Genomic DNA, 15,382 nt, shown 5'->3' on the forward strand with positions numbered 1-15,382 from the left:
CGACATGGGAAGCAGAATGCTGCGTCAGCTTTGACACTATATTCAAGCCAGTCACGAGTCTGATACCATGAAGACACAAAGGAGCGATTTTTATTATTATACAAGCGAGCAGGGTATCGCTGTAAAATGATCTGATTCGGTCTTTCTTTTCCAAGATCATCAGGGGCCTGCAGGTTTGGCCCAGTCACAGCCGCAGCGGCGGCGATTACGTCACTAGTAGTAGTAGTAGTAGGCCCATTCATAATCACATGCCCTCCCGCTGCTCTGTCTATGCTGTGATCTTGTGTCTCAATTGACAAATTCTCCCTTCCTACCATCTCATTGATGTCTCCAGATTTGTCTCCACACTTGTTGTTGTTGGTCGAAGTAGTCTTTGTCAATGACGAATCTTTAAACCACTTTCTTATATCCATGGCTTTGCTGTACGAAACCGCCAAAATATATTTCGAGATTGCAATGCGCACGCAGCTGCGCAAAGGAATTACATATAAACAATACTGTATGCATATGATTTATATTATTTATATCTATACATATGCTACACACAAAGTGCATATTGTAATTTTAATAGAACTTCTAACACAAAAATATAAACATTGAAAGATCTGATGCTGGAGACTTGCCATTGGCTGTTGTATTTGAATATTTAATGAGGTAGGTCTATGCAAGGTTTGCGTGATGTTTTGGGATGTTTTACAGTCATTTAAATATAATTATGTTTATTTATGTTTTGTGTAATAATATATAGAATATGAATTTTCTGATTCATATTTCTGAAGATGTTTTATGTATTTCTGGAAAAGTGTTACCATTGTGAAGATAACTGTTCCTGTGAGCTAAGAGCTGCTGACGGCTATGTATTTAAGCGTGCAAATATGTTAAGATTCACAGATTATAGTGTTCATTATTTTATGTTTCACGTGATAAAACGAATTGCGTACAGGGGGGCACAATGAGTCATTTGGGGGGGCACTGCCCCCTAATGCCCCCCCTTGGCGACGGGCCTGACTACATCCCTCTACTTCCTTCTTTAATGACGTCACTAAAACAGTTTTTTGACTAACCTCCGCCCACAGGAATACACAAGAGTTGCGTTTGTAGAGTGTGTTTGTCGCCATGTCGTCGAAACGCTGTTATTTTCATCCCGCAGTCCAGTCACCGGGTCTGATTCTGGCTCAAATTGATAGGGTAAAATTAAAGACATGTTTACAATAACACTGAGCGCGTGCATCTCCACGTTATGGTAAGAGGCGTGACTTTTCCGGGCACGGTGCGCTCAGAGCTGTCGAATCACAACACAGAACTCACAGAACGCTGGCACAATCAGAACTCGTTACGTATTTCTGAAGGAGGGACTTCATAGATCAAGAAAGTCATCAGCCCGTTTTTATGACAGTGGAAACAGCGGTATACAGATAAGTAAATTATGTGAAAAATACTGTGTTTTTTTTACACGCGAAACATGAACACGTTATATTGCACACTATAAACACAATCAAAGCTTCAAAAAACCACGAAAAACGGGACCTTTAACCTCTTCCTTGCTGGTCATTTTTTATTATATATGAGGGGGTGGATGTGTCTGTTTTGCACTCTTTAGAGTGTCACCCCTTCTTTGCTGTGCGCTTTTTTCTCCAGAAAATCAGAGTATATGGTCCCTCTCTAAATAGTGTTAAAATAACAATGAAGCAGAGTTAAAGTTAATGCAGGGTTCCCACTCTTTTTCAGTGATCATTTTCCCGGACTTTTCCAGGACATTTTCAATTTCACAACAATGGGAATAAAAGACTAGGATCATGCCCTAAAGTAATATATTGCTCTCTAAGTCTTTAAAAGGCGTAGCTACAGTTTATTGCCATGGCTTAACTATAAAATCAGTTTTTAATATAAGCTCTTAATCATACATTATGACCATGGAAGCTTGTTTCCTTTAACAGAATAATAAATAAAAAAAAGGTAATTGCGACTTCCTTTAACTTTTTATCTCGCTATTCAGACTTCTTTTTCTCGCAATTGTGAGTTTACATAATTGTGATTTGATAATCACAGTTGAAAGATGTAAAGTCAGAATTGCGTGATATAAACTAGTTTATACCTCACAATTCTAAGAAGAAAAGAATTGCAAGACATAAACTCTCAAATGCCAGAAAAAGTCTAAATTCCGAGAAAAAAGGTCAGGTTTGCATGATATATACTCGCAATTCTGACTTTTTTCTCGTAATTCTAACTTTTTTTTTTTTTAATCAAAATTATGTAAACATAAAAATTTTGAATTGTGAGATAAAAAGTTACAATTAGGCTACCTTTTTTACTTATTATTCAGTGGCAGAAACAAGATTCCATAGTTTATTGCCATGACTTAACTATAAAATCAGTTTTTCATATGAACTCTTAATCATACATTATGACAAAGTTGCCAGTGTCAATCATTGGAACTATTTTAATGTTTTGTTTTACTATTTGAAAATAAAAATATTAGTCAAAGACAAAGTCAATGAAACTTAAAAACTTCAAACTTAATTCTTCACCTTAATTCTTAATTATTTTGCAGTTAACATGTGTCTTTTCTTTTCCACCTGTTTTTGTCTGACACTGCTGACCCAATGAGCATTTCACTGTCCAATGGTCATGCTTTAACTTTGCAGTTTCTATTATTGCATTAGTATTGCATCCTTCTCATGAGCATTTAATAATTTTTGAATTAGGTACTTACTGAATTAGGTAGCTGCTTACCAGTTAACATTCGCTGCATGCATTTGAGAAGTTAATAACATTAGGTAACTGCTGCAAGTGTCAACACAAGACTAAACATCATCACTGAAAATACTACTCCCATGTGTCAGAACTCAGCATTCCTGAACATCACACTTTCTGCAACTAATGGTGATTGTTTTGGGCCAGTGATAAAGTCTTTGTTCTTGACTAAAGAAAAACCCAAGAACTTTTTAAAAAATAATTTTCCAGGACAACAACAAGATTTTCCAGGACATTTTACATTTTCTCTAATTCTCCATGTGTTTTCCAGGACTGGAAAATTTGTCATCAATTTTCCAGGTTTTCCAGGACGAGTGGGAACCCTGTAATGAGATAATTAAACTATTAATTAAGTGATTATTGTGCATTAGTGATGAACACCTGCTGTTAACAAGCAAAAACAATGAAGAAAAGAAACACAAGGACGAAAACTGACTTCAGTCACTGCCTTATTAATTGCTTGATTATCTCATTAACTTTAACTCTACTTCAGTGTTACTTTAAGACTATTTAGAGAGGGACTATACACTGTAAAAAGTAATAAGTTGACTGTGGAAACTGATTGCCTCAATTTTCAAGCAAATTAGGTCATAATTTTTGACTTAACACTACTAACTACTACTTTGTAGAGTTAACTTACAATAAAAGGTGCAATGTTTCTTTGTCTTTTACATGTTTACAAAGTGGTCAAAAGCAAATCTTGCAAACACTTAACAGTCTGTTAAGTACAGGTATAGAGTTTAGTATAGAACAAATTTTCTAATACAGTTCTCTTTAAAAGTTATCTTCTAATAAAACTATTCTAAAACATTTTTTGGAAAAACAAGTATCTGTAAAACAGTAGCACTGAACAATTTGAGTTCTTAAAAGGCATAGATCTATTCAAACTCAACTCAGTAATGGTTAACCATGAAAAAACATTACTGCATTAGGCGATTTTTTTAGTGATTGGATTTTAGGTTTCAGTGACTTGTGGCCAAGGGACAAAATCACTCTCTGTAGGAAATCAAATGTGCTTTTCAGTGCTGCTGGATACTCTAAGTTTAGAGCATAAATTAGCCCAAAGAGCAGACACATTGCTTGTGGAACATTTTCAAGGTTATCCACAACCACTGTACCTTCCAAAATGATTGCCGTTGTTGTGGCATCAAGATGCAAGGAGTAGGGCACAGTTGGAGAGTCCTCGGGAATCACTGTCATGATACCGATTGCCGTGTCGAGCATGTCTTCATTGCTATCACAGTCCTAAAAACAGGAATAGCATATAACAAAAAATTAGGTCAATGTAAGCCACAAAACGTCTTTTAAAAGCACATACTTGCATTTAAATGTAAAACTAAATTAACAACACTGTTTTATGTCTAAGGCCTTTTCAAACAGGACACATCAGTGGATGCATGGAGGAATGACATTCGAACCACTGCAAGAAAATAAATTAAATCAAACTGAAGGCCAGCTATAAAAACCTATATAACCTATAAAAACCTGTAATTAAAACCTATTCTAAATCTGATAATTTGTTATTTGAAAAGGTATCAAAATACATCATTGATTGAATTTTTAAAATCAATTAAATATTAGATTTTTTTATTCTATCTAACCTCCTTTCTGTCATTTATATTTCTTTTCTTACCTCCTTACTGACTTCATCTGTTGTCTTTCCTTTATTCTTCCTACCCGTCTAAATTTCCAACCTCCCGTCTATTGTCTCTTACAATTGTTTCTCTTTCATCTGTCTTTTTTCTTATGAGTTCTTAATTTATCTTTAACTTTCTTTTCTCTATCCCTTTCTTTGTTTCAGTGACCTGACTGTTTTTTCCCCTTCATAACTCTTCTTGCCAGATCTCAAAACAATTTGAAGAACAGTATGCCTGTTAAAAAGAATCACATCACAGAAAAAAATTACTTACAAAGCATGTCTTGTAAAAATCGGTGGGGTCTTCTCCGAGGAGGAGTGGTAGGCCATGAAGAACGGCTGTTCGTCTCGCATTGACGTTGGATTTCTGCAAAGTTATGAACATTAATATTTATTAGCGCTCATGACACAAACAAAACACAGATTAGACAACAACAGCAAAAGCAACAATTGTTTTTACTATCGAAAATGAATTGTGATGTGTCTGAGGAACTTACATCATTGTCAATCTGGTGCAGAATCTTCTTAAGTTTGGAGCCAATGTCTCCTCCTTTAGCCCTGAACATATCGATGAAACGTTGAGTGAATCGGTCCAGTTCTTGAAAGAATTCGGTTTGCAGGTTTTTGTCAGATATACGATTAAATTCGGCAAGAATCTAAAAAAAAAGAAAAGAAAAAAAAGGGACAAACTGACATTAAGCCATCACTTCTCACTGAAATGTGCAAGAATGAATTAAAGGGATAGTTCACCCAAAAATGAAAATTAGCCCATGAGTTACTCACCCTCAAGTCATCCTAGGTGTATATGACATTCTTCTTTCAGACGAATACAATCTGAATTATATTAAAAAAGTCCAGGCTAGGGCTGGGCGATATATCGCATGCGATTGTCACGCGCATTTCGTCAGTAAAGCCGGTTCCCTGATTACTGCTAAATCACCATCACCTGCTTTCAAATGGAGCGGCATTTAATAGACAGAGCCGTAGTTCACTGATAAGCTACGCAATATCGCGTTCATTATCGCAGATGAATCGCCTTCGATAATGAACACGATATTGCGTAGCTTATCAGTGAACTACGGCTCTGTCTATTAAATGCCACTCCATTTGAAAGCAGGTGATGGCGATTTAACAGTAATCAGGGAACCGGCTTTACTGACGAAATGCGCGTGATAATTGCATGCGATATATCGCCCAGCCCTAGTCCAGGCTAATCCAAGCATTATTATAGCAGTAATAGTTGCTCTGTTTTTGAAGTCCATAAAAAAAAAGTGCATCTGTCCATCAAATAATGTGATCCTCGCGGCTCTGGGGTGTTAATAAAGGCCTTCTGAAGCGAATTGATGCGTTTGTGTAAGAAAAATATCCATATTTAAAACTTTATAAAGTAAAGTTCCAGCCGATCGCCTTCTGTGGAAAAGAGGTGAAAGTTCCTTCTCGCAATTCAACATGCGTACGTTATGTCATGACGAGCGGACCTGGTCGCATTTGTCTTTCGATCGACAGAGGCACTTTCAACACTTTTTCCCTAAATTGAATACAGAAGGCGGTCGGCCGAGGCTTTACTTGATTAAGTTTTAAATATGGATATTTTTCTTCCACAAATGCATCGATTCTCTTCAGAAGGCCTTTATCAACACCCCAGAGCCGCAAGGAGCACGTTATTTGACAGACAGATGCACTTTTTATAGACTTCAGAAACAGAGCAACTATTACTGCCATTACAATGCATGGATTAGCCTGAACTTTTTTAATATAACTCAGATTGTATTCGTCTGAAAGAAGAATGTCATATACACCTAGGATGACTTGAGGGTGAGTAACTCATGGGCTAATTTTCATTTTTGGGTGAACTATCCCTTTAAACATCAATCTGAAAAGTGGTTAATGATCAATTTGCTTAGAAAATGTTCAAGATGAAATGATATATGTAACCAACAAACAAGAATATTTACTCACCTGACCATTTGTGAAGAGGGCTGGCCACCTTTCCACCGTGTTCTTCACTGCAGGCTCCTTCTCTATCAATTCCTTTCTACGCAAGGCAAAAGTAGAATTCATGTTCTGGGCTATCAGTGCAGAATTAAGACGACGTTTCTTCATCTCTTCCACCATCTCTTTCCTTTTGGATTCCATGCTGGCTTCATCTTCACCATCAGGGAAATTCGGTAGGAAATTTATTTCAAACCTCTTGGGTCTTTTGACGTTTCTCTGAGGCTGCTGTCCTCTTCTTTTTCCACCATTTATGGATACCTCCAAACATCCAGCTCGACGCAGTTTTGAGCGGTAATTACCCATTTTCCATCTAAGGCTATCATACCACCCATTCCACCCCTTAGATGAGCCAGGCTGGGTAAGGCAGGGATGTTTTTTTATCAAAGCAGCAGCAACAGCCTCGAAATCTTCCTTATTTGGGTAAGCTTTGTAACTGTATATTGTCTCAGAGAGTTTTTCAAGAATCTCATGCTTAAGCTCTCCTGACAATTGTAGATATGTTTGATCTCGCATGTACTGTAGATTTCCCTGACGTAATCTGTATTCAACATCAACAGGAAAATTAGGGATCTCGAAAGTTTCTGGCCATGCAGTACGTAGACTATGACATGGATCATCAGAAGCCACAGACAGGATTTCAGTGTCAGCTGTGCTAGGGGTTGGTGTCGTCACAAGTGAGACAATCTTCAGTGTGGGTTTATCTGGCAAATCAGCAATGTCGGTAAGATTCACAAGGGAATTGTTGAAGTCTGGATCCTCAAACTGAAGTGTGAACTTGTACTGAAGTCCCAGCTTTTCTTCAAGTTGTTCCAACAGTGAGTCAACTGTCTGTGGTTTCAAAGGAAGTACGATTTTTCTGATGTCGTTGTCACAAACTATAACTCGGAGTATGGTCCTTGTCTCCATATTTGGTCTCTCTACAAAGGTTAAAGAATTGAGTTAGTTTTCTTAAATTAAAGTGACATCTCAATCCAAAAATGCAAATATGATTTGGAAAATTTCACTCATCCTAATTTAAATACACTTTACACAAAGGCATTAACAATTTCATGTGACTTGTGCCATACAGTCTAAGAATTTAAAGCATATGAATGGGTTTGTTGAAAAATAAACTTCAATATCTAATCAATTCTACTGTATATAAATCTTGAATAAAAGCATTTAACTGCTGCTCTCTCAATAGTGCATGCAGGATGTGACAGTTTAAAGAAAATGATGAATTACATTTTAGTTTGTTTCTCAACAAACCCATTAATCTACTATTTGAACACCTGAAGTTGAATGACATATGTTTTTGCGTCCTCCTGAAGCTTGAGAAGCAATACCTATCTTCTGACATAGTAAAGACAAGAGCAGTCAGAAATCTTTTCAAAAATAAGCCTTTTTGTCTTCTGAATAAGAATGAGTAAATGATAATTTTTTGAATTTCTGAAGTCCCTTTAAAACCTGAATTGTCATTCATTTAGCAAATGATGTAATGTTTGAGAGTAACATAGGTCCTGCCCCGAAGTGTATAGGCTGGCAAAGGAAACGGGTCATTCAAATCTGAGGGTTTGATAATTGACAGTGATAGCACATGACTGCACAGTTCAAAAGAACGTAGGTGCTCAATGTACCAACATGTCAAATCGTTACACACAAACAGAAAATCACTGCTGATGACAAGAATTTTGAAAATCTGTTTGAAATCAGGTAGGCCTGAACAAGTACCAACAGATACAACCATATCTGGATTATACTTGATTCCATCAATGCTCACAGATGATGCTGTGAGGACAGTGTTCTGAACTGAATATGTTTGTCTCAGGAATTCCTGAATGTTCTCAGGGAAAGCTGAAATCAAAGTACCCATCACCTTCTCTGTCTCTATGGATGGCTTAAGAAAGGAGGGGGAGTCAATGTAGTAAGCCAGCAGTCTTTGATGGCGAACAGCCAAAGTTTGGGGAACATTTTTGAAATTTTTGGTGTCACGGATTACCTGCTTGAAGAATTTATGTTTTCCCTCAAATCGCATCGTCCACATATGTCTTAGTGGTCCATACATTCTTATGAGCTGCGGATAGTGCTCAATGTAGTGGTGTTTAGGGCGCAATGTGAAATGGGGAAAGACTGTTAGAAGTAAATGCCTGTGTTCTGCGATCTTTGCGTCAAGAAAATCAAGAGAATCCTCAGTGAACTTGAAAGCCAATGCCATTTCTAAAATATCTTTCAGAAGCAACACAATTTCCCATGTTTTATCATTTTCAGGGATATCAAAGCCAACCATGAGGGGCAGAAGCCTGATAAGTGCCCAATTCTCATGGGCATTACCCCCAATTGTACGTTTTGAGGCAAATGTACCTGGGATGATTTGAGGCTGATCAACTTTGTCTGAGAATTTGTAAGGAAACTGCTTGATAGCTTGATTCAGGGATTCAAGAGAGATGAATTTCCTTGAGATCAAATCATTAATGCACAACGACATTTCAGTAGGGATGACACCCTCCATAAGGTCGTGCATTATGTCAGGTGGAAAACCACCAACTGTGTGAAAATGTTCTAACCGTTCAGTTAAAACACAGCCACCTTTCACACCATACTGCTTTACCAAAGTTGCATCGTGTAGCACTTCAGCCACTTGCCTGTCATGCTCCTGCTTGGTTCGCAGTTCAAATGCTCCTGACCGGACCTCCTTCTCCTGGATTTCAGATCTGCTTGCAAAGCAGAACCGACATGGGTGTTCAACAGTGAAACTCTCCTGTAGTCCTGCAAAGGAATGAGCACCTAAATTATCAGAAGACACAAAAAGCACACTTCCTTTCACAGAGTCTCCTAACTGTTCAATGTATACACCATGCTTTTCAAGAGTTTCAAGGTCCTGAACAAATGGGCGCAAGATGTCTGTGTAACCATGTTGTTTAACTGCACTAGCTCTGCATAAAATTGCTAGCTGAATTGACTGAAGTGATGAACGATCTTTTGAGGGTAGGTTGGCTAGAACCCAATAGAGAGCGAACATTTTGTGTTTTTTTCGGGAAGTGCCAAGAGGATTGGCAAGCTCAAATTCATCAACATAAAGACCCAGGACAATCCTGAAGGTCTCAGTGTTGAAAAAGTCATTTTCTTGATAGTGAGTGCCATCTCTGTAAGTCTTGAATTCATTAACGGATCGATCATTGCAAAGGACCCTATTAAGAATGTCAGCCCTATTTAGAAGTTTCTGCAACATTTGCAGAACTGGCACATAAGAGACTGACTGTGAATCAAGCTTGTATTCAATTGGCACGACAATCGGAAATTCACTCTGAAAATATGATGCTCTTCTACTTATTGTGGAAAGAGGCTCACCATCTTTAGTCATAGTCAAGATTGGGTTACTGTCTTTTACGGCATTTACTATTTTTCTCACTAGTGAATCACAGCCACTCAGTCCATGTTCAAGAAGAATTTGCTGAACAGCATGATAGACAAGGGGCTCTGAAAAAAGTAAAATTTGATTTATTTGTTGAATTATTTCTTGCGCAGCCAAATCAGAAACATGCAAAATTGCCTGCATTTTGAGAAAAAGAGAGGCTAAATTATGTTCCAATTGATGATGCAATGCATCAAGGTTTTCACTCTCTATATAACTTTCCTCCACATGTTCATCTACAGGATCAGGGCTCAAAGGCTCTTCTTGTTGCACATTATCTACACTGTGAGTAGAAACGTGCAAGAGAATGCCAGATTTCAACTGCCTTTGATCAAGCGCTCCATGCTCTCTACATTTATGGGAATTAAATGTAGAGTAGACATTGGTCTCAAAATTGCAATTGTTGTATGGACACAGCACAGTTTCATGATTTTTGAGATGCTGCCGCAAATGAGAAAAAAAAAAAATGACTGTGCAGGGCTCCTCAAAACTGCAAAGTGGGCAGTGAAATATCAAAGGGATGTTATCACATGGACTGGATTGGCTACCATGTGCCTGATGTGAATGATTTTTTGTTAAGTGCACCTTTAGTGCATTAAATGATTTGAATGAGCACAGACAATCCAGTGTAGAGACATGGAATCGGAGTACTTCGAGTGTAGCTTCCATGTTTTAATCTGTAATGTTTTAAGAGCTGAGCCCTCTTTTCACACGAAAACAAGCAGAACTTGCACTTCCAATGCATGAATTCAAGTCTACAGACGCAAAATAAAAAGACAAAATAGGGTAATAATTGAGTGTTAATGAAGCTATCTTAATTCATGCATTGTGATTGCATGCGATTTCCATGTGAACGACACGTGAGCATCGAACGTTCTAGAATGTTCGTTTAGTATTGGCTACACGGGTTTTTACTTATCAAAAATGATAAACCACGTACTTACAACCGATTAAAATAACTTACAAACTGTACATGAAACCACTGTTCAGTAAAAACCGATGTTTGCAACCTAGCTAATAAGCCAACTGATCTCAAACGGTCTCATTCGACATAAAACTATCCTGCATCAGTGTGCCTTTTTGTCTTTTCCTCTTTGCACACAATGAGCAAATTAAAATCTATTTAAGTTAATTTTTTAACGTTAGTTTATAAATAGGCCATCACCATGAGCATACCTAGTTGTGCCGCCACATCCAGAGCACGAGGCGAACTGAAGTTTCTTCTTCGTCGTCGTCTTCAAAATCCTGTGTACCGCAACATTGCGCATGCGCGGGCGCCGCTGCATTGCCTGTAAGTCCCTGTAAAGTCAATTCTGAGAATTCTTTCTAAACACTTTATAAATGTTACAAATGTATTGCTGAAACACATTACAAATACTGTGAATTGTGTAATACTTAATTGTGAAGTTAGAGCGTTAAACAGTTTTTCACCAAGTCTCTGCTCAGGATTTTTTGGGCGGAGCTAAAACGGGGGTCTGATGACGCACTTGGACCCCCGAGCATAGCCCCTCCCCTAACAACACTGTCGATGACGCACCGTCATGGCGTCATGGCGCCGCCTCTAACTCTATCCGCTCAATATATCAAGCTCTTTTAATACAAATATGATGGATTGTGAAGCAGCAGCAGCTGATTATGGCCTTGCCAATAAGCTTAAATCATAGTGGTTTCCCAGTTATTTTATTTCCGAGAAGGAATAAAAAGAGGTTCACAAAGGAAATATATATATATATATATATATAATTATCAGAACGCAGACATTTTCGACAATGAACATGCATTTAGTACAACACACTCAACATTCTTAAGTACTATGTACTAAATTTGCTTAGTTTAACTAGCATCCACCTAAAAGTTCACACTACACAGCCTAATCAAGTTAAATCAACAAATTTTCCAAAATCAGTTAATTTTACAAGTTTTTCTTAAGTAGATTCAGCAATTACTTATGTACTCTGAGCAGAGTTGATTTAACTTTGTGGATTTTATTGTGCAGTGGCTGTTTTGTACCACCAAAAGGTTCTCTGATTTTTCAATTTTTTTTTAATCTCCCATTCATTTCCTTTGTCTGTCATTTTTGACTGCAAAGGAGCCAAGTGTTTTTAGTGCTTTAACATGTCCGAATCATGTCCTCGATTTGTGTGTGTGTGTGTGTGTGTGTGTGTTCACATAGCGAATGCGACTCTGTCACTAAGTATCATCTGATTTCGATGAAGCAAAATTTTTGAAAAAAAAGATTTTTCAGTCATTTTTGACTGAAGAGGTTACAATTTAGTAGATTAACAATTTAGTTAATTTTAAAATGTAATCAAGTAAAAATTCTAATTCCTAATTCAGCCTTACATTGTTCAAACCGGAGTCGACACTGATGGAGAGACTCAGGAAGAAGTTACAACTTTTAGAATGAAACTGGATGTTTCTGAGCGGTTAGTGGATAAATTTATGTAGTTGCTGTGGACTCATCAACTCATCGACTAGCATGTGCCGTCATGTTAATCTTTTGTGCAAATCCAGCATTGAATTGACCCTTGTTTGTGAAGCAGTCCGGAGTAAAATGACTCCCCCCCCCAAAAAAAAATAAATTAAAAACTATGATAAGTATTGTAAATAAAAGATATATACGTAAAATAATTGTGTAAGTAGTAAAACAATACAAACGCAAACAGACGTTTTAAGTTCACCTTTCTCTTGGTTCACAGTGGTTTGGTCCACCGCACACGTCACCAACCCTGCATTCCATTCAGAAGGGCTCATCCCTATGCCATAATCCCTTCAAAGGGTTTACCCTCCGGAATGAGAGCTTTGAAGGGATGAAGGGTGTAGGGGTCAAAAAAACTATTTTTAAGTGTCATCTTAACGAGACAATCAAGGAAGGGTAGATTGTGCAAGCTGCGCCTTTTATTTAACGTTATTCATTTATTTATTTTTGGTTTATCGCACCATAGGCTATTGTATATTGAGTCTATGTATTAGAAACATTTGAATGGACTGATAAAGGTAGCTGTAAAGTATTTAGGTTGAAGTACAATGTCATTTTGACCATAATAATGCACCAAATCTAACTCATATAAATATTACATTAGTATAGAAAAATACTATACATTTATAAGGAAAATCGAATTTCTAACCTCCTGTACCTATTCTGTGATGTCAAACAACTTCCCTGTGCAAAGGATCATGGGGGCCCAAAGTGTCCATCAGTTGTACCCTTTAAAATCCTTAATTCCAAAGGGCCCTTTGAAGTGGCCAGTTTTGAGCACTTCGGTTTGGAACGATCTTTCAATATGGCGGCCATGATTTTTCACTCTGAAGCGCCCTTCGGAGGGCGATATATCTCGTTTGGAATGCACCGCTACACACACAAGTCCGGTGTTATCAAAGAGCTTAGAACCCAAGAGGCGACACTTTGATATTTTTTGGGCAAATTTCACTGCCAAATCAGAGGTAACGTAGTTAGCCTACTTTATTGAGTATTTCCATTTTATGCAACTTTACACATTTATTAATAGTAAATAATAATTAATAATAATTTCAGACCTAGTGGAGTAATACTAATAATATATCACTAGGTCTGAATTGAAATATATATTGTACGTTTTAATGGATCACGCTACAAACAAAATGATCTTATAAAACATGATGCATAACTGTGTCCGTTATCACATAATTCACACTTTTGGACACTTTTGCTTTAATGGACATTAGACAACACTGCAAAATTCAAGCTGTTATGTTCCTATATTTATTGTTCAACATTTCCAATTTTTCTGATGCATTTACTTAATTTAATTTCATATGTTGGTAATAATTCAGTGTTTATAATGCTAATACTTGAACGTCAAAGAATTTTAACCCAAACTGACTGGGTTGAGAGAGCAAAGGTTTTGTGAAAAAAGTGGAAGACTTAAACATGAAGTGTGTAAAATAAACTGTAAAAAGGATTTGATGATCACTAATGATAGTATTTTATTCTGTGTTGTCATCATTCAGGTTGGATTTCAGCTTTAATGCACATTTTGTTTTAACAAAGCAGCTGAAAATCAGTCACCCCAAAATGGCGGAAACGCATGACCGCTGCTGGGCGCCAGTGTTGCAATGGAACGTTCTATTGAGTATCGCTTCTTGTTAGTGTATTTTCTTTTATATAGTCCGTTGCATGTGTAATTGATGCGAATTGATCGCTGTCATTCAGTGATGGCAATGGGCGCACAGTGCGTGCAGTAGACCAATCACAATCAGAGGCCAATCAGAACAATGTAAGCTGCAAGGTAAGGAGAGATTTAGAGAGACTGATTCTTTGAACTGTTTCTAACAAATCGCTTACAAACTGAGGTGAAATTAAATGTATATTATGAGAAAATGAAAGTGTTTTTTGACCTTGCATGCATGTAAACAGGAGACTCCCAAAACAATATTAAAGGGTCATGAAACCCCCCTGCTGCAGCAGTGTTTTTTCACACCTTCGATTTGAAAAGGCTTCCAAAAAGGGGCGTGGTCGACTGTGAAAAGGTGGGATGGGTATTGTATTGTGTGGAAAGAGGGAATGGTTTGCATAAATAGGGGAGCGTCATTAGGCGCATTAAAATGAGCAAATTTGCAAACCGGCAATGCACACACACAGACACAGGTGACATGGATAGCGATACCGACAGCAGCAGTTACAGCGGTTTTGAGAGCTGTCTGGAAGTGGAAGACTTCTCCCCACCAGATTCCCCTGAATCGCACTGTGAACAGATTATAACTAAATTATATTTTATGCATACTACAGCGCCGTGATTGGATTAAATGAGCCTTATTTTATGTCATGAATATATATGTCGAGAATCGCTCAAAACAGTCGACGTCAGCATGTTCGAACAGCCCATACTTGGGTCGAAAGTACACAATGACAGCAGATTTTGTGACGTTGCTCCAACTCAGCTTTTCAAACCGGAAGACAGAAATCGCTCTGAAAAATGAAAAAATAACTATTTTTCACTTACGAATAACATTAATGAGTACCTTTTTAGTGTTTTCAATGATGTGCAGCCTATAAATACCTGTTTACATCTCAAAAAAAAGTTTTTTGGGGTTTCATGACCCTTTAAGAACACTTAAGTGTACTCACATGAACTGTTTTAAATATTTTTAGTAGCTTTCTGGGCATTGAAAAAGGAAATGATCTTGCTAGCAATAGAGGCCTCACTGAGCCATCAGATTTCATCAAAAATATCTTAATTTGCGTTCTGAAGATGAACAAAGGTCTTACAGGTGTGGAATGACATGAGGGTGAGTAATTAATGACAGAATTTTCATTTTTGGGTGAATTAACCATTTAATATTACATCAATCCATTAGAGAAGACAATGTAATTAGAAAACATATATGACATTAAAATCTCTAAAAAAAGAAAAAAAAAAGAAAATAGATGTCAAATTTTACAAAGTAGCAGAAGAGTTAGCAAAGAAATTAACTCAGTCATCAAATTAAATATTCAAAAAGAATGGCAGAAGAAGTGGGACAGCTGATACAGGAAGATTTTATCAAAATTCATCAAAGAAATTTTTACAAATTTTATTAAGATTACAATTTGGACACAGGACTAAATGCACCAGAATAGGTAAACA

The 15,382-nt window shown here is 37.2% G+C and overlaps 1 protein-coding gene across 2 annotated transcripts; it reads right to left on the reverse strand.

The window, feature by feature from the left end:
* Window positions 1–3,398: 3,398 nt before the first annotated feature.
* LOC125257073 lies at window positions 3,399–11,158 on the reverse strand. 2 transcript variants are annotated; one of them, XM_048173504.1, is made up of 6 exons: window positions 10,953–11,158; window positions 9,007–9,130; window positions 6,350–7,302; window positions 4,888–5,046; window positions 4,665–4,757; window positions 3,399–3,999 (listed from the first exon to the last, which is right to left on the reverse strand). In XM_048173504.1, exons 2-6 carry the CDS (start codon window positions 9,011–9,013, stop codon window positions 3,658–3,660), a joined length of 1,554 nt encoding a protein of 517 aa, XP_048029461.1. In that variant the 5' UTR covers window positions 9,014–9,130; window positions 10,953–11,158; the 3' UTR covers window positions 3,399–3,657. The 2 variants fall into 2 exon arrangements, with proteins under 2 accessions (XP_048029461.1, XP_048029462.1); XM_048173505.1 differs by lacking the exons at window positions 4,888–5,046; window positions 10,953–11,158 and having other exon boundaries at window positions 9,007–10,180.
* Window positions 11,159–15,382: the final 4,224 nt, after the last annotated feature.

The sequence above is a fragment of the Megalobrama amblycephala genome, linkage group LG21, assembly GCF_018812025.1.
Source record: "Megalobrama amblycephala isolate DHTTF-2021 linkage group LG21, ASM1881202v1, whole genome shotgun sequence".
NCBI lineage: Eukaryota > Metazoa > Chordata > Actinopteri > Cypriniformes > Xenocyprididae > Megalobrama > Megalobrama amblycephala.

Bases quoted from the DNA above. Each gene is read 5' to 3' on its own strand.
- LOC125257073 (XM_048173504.1), bottom strand. The intron at 5,047-6,349 runs GTGAGTAAATAT...CTTTTTTTTTAG, and splicing joins CCCTCTTCACAAATGGTCAG to ATTCTTGCCGAATTTAATCG. The intron at 4,000-4,664 runs GTAAGTAATTTT...TCCTGTTTTTAG, and splicing joins ATTTTTACAAGACATGCTTT to GACTGTGATAGCAATGAAGA.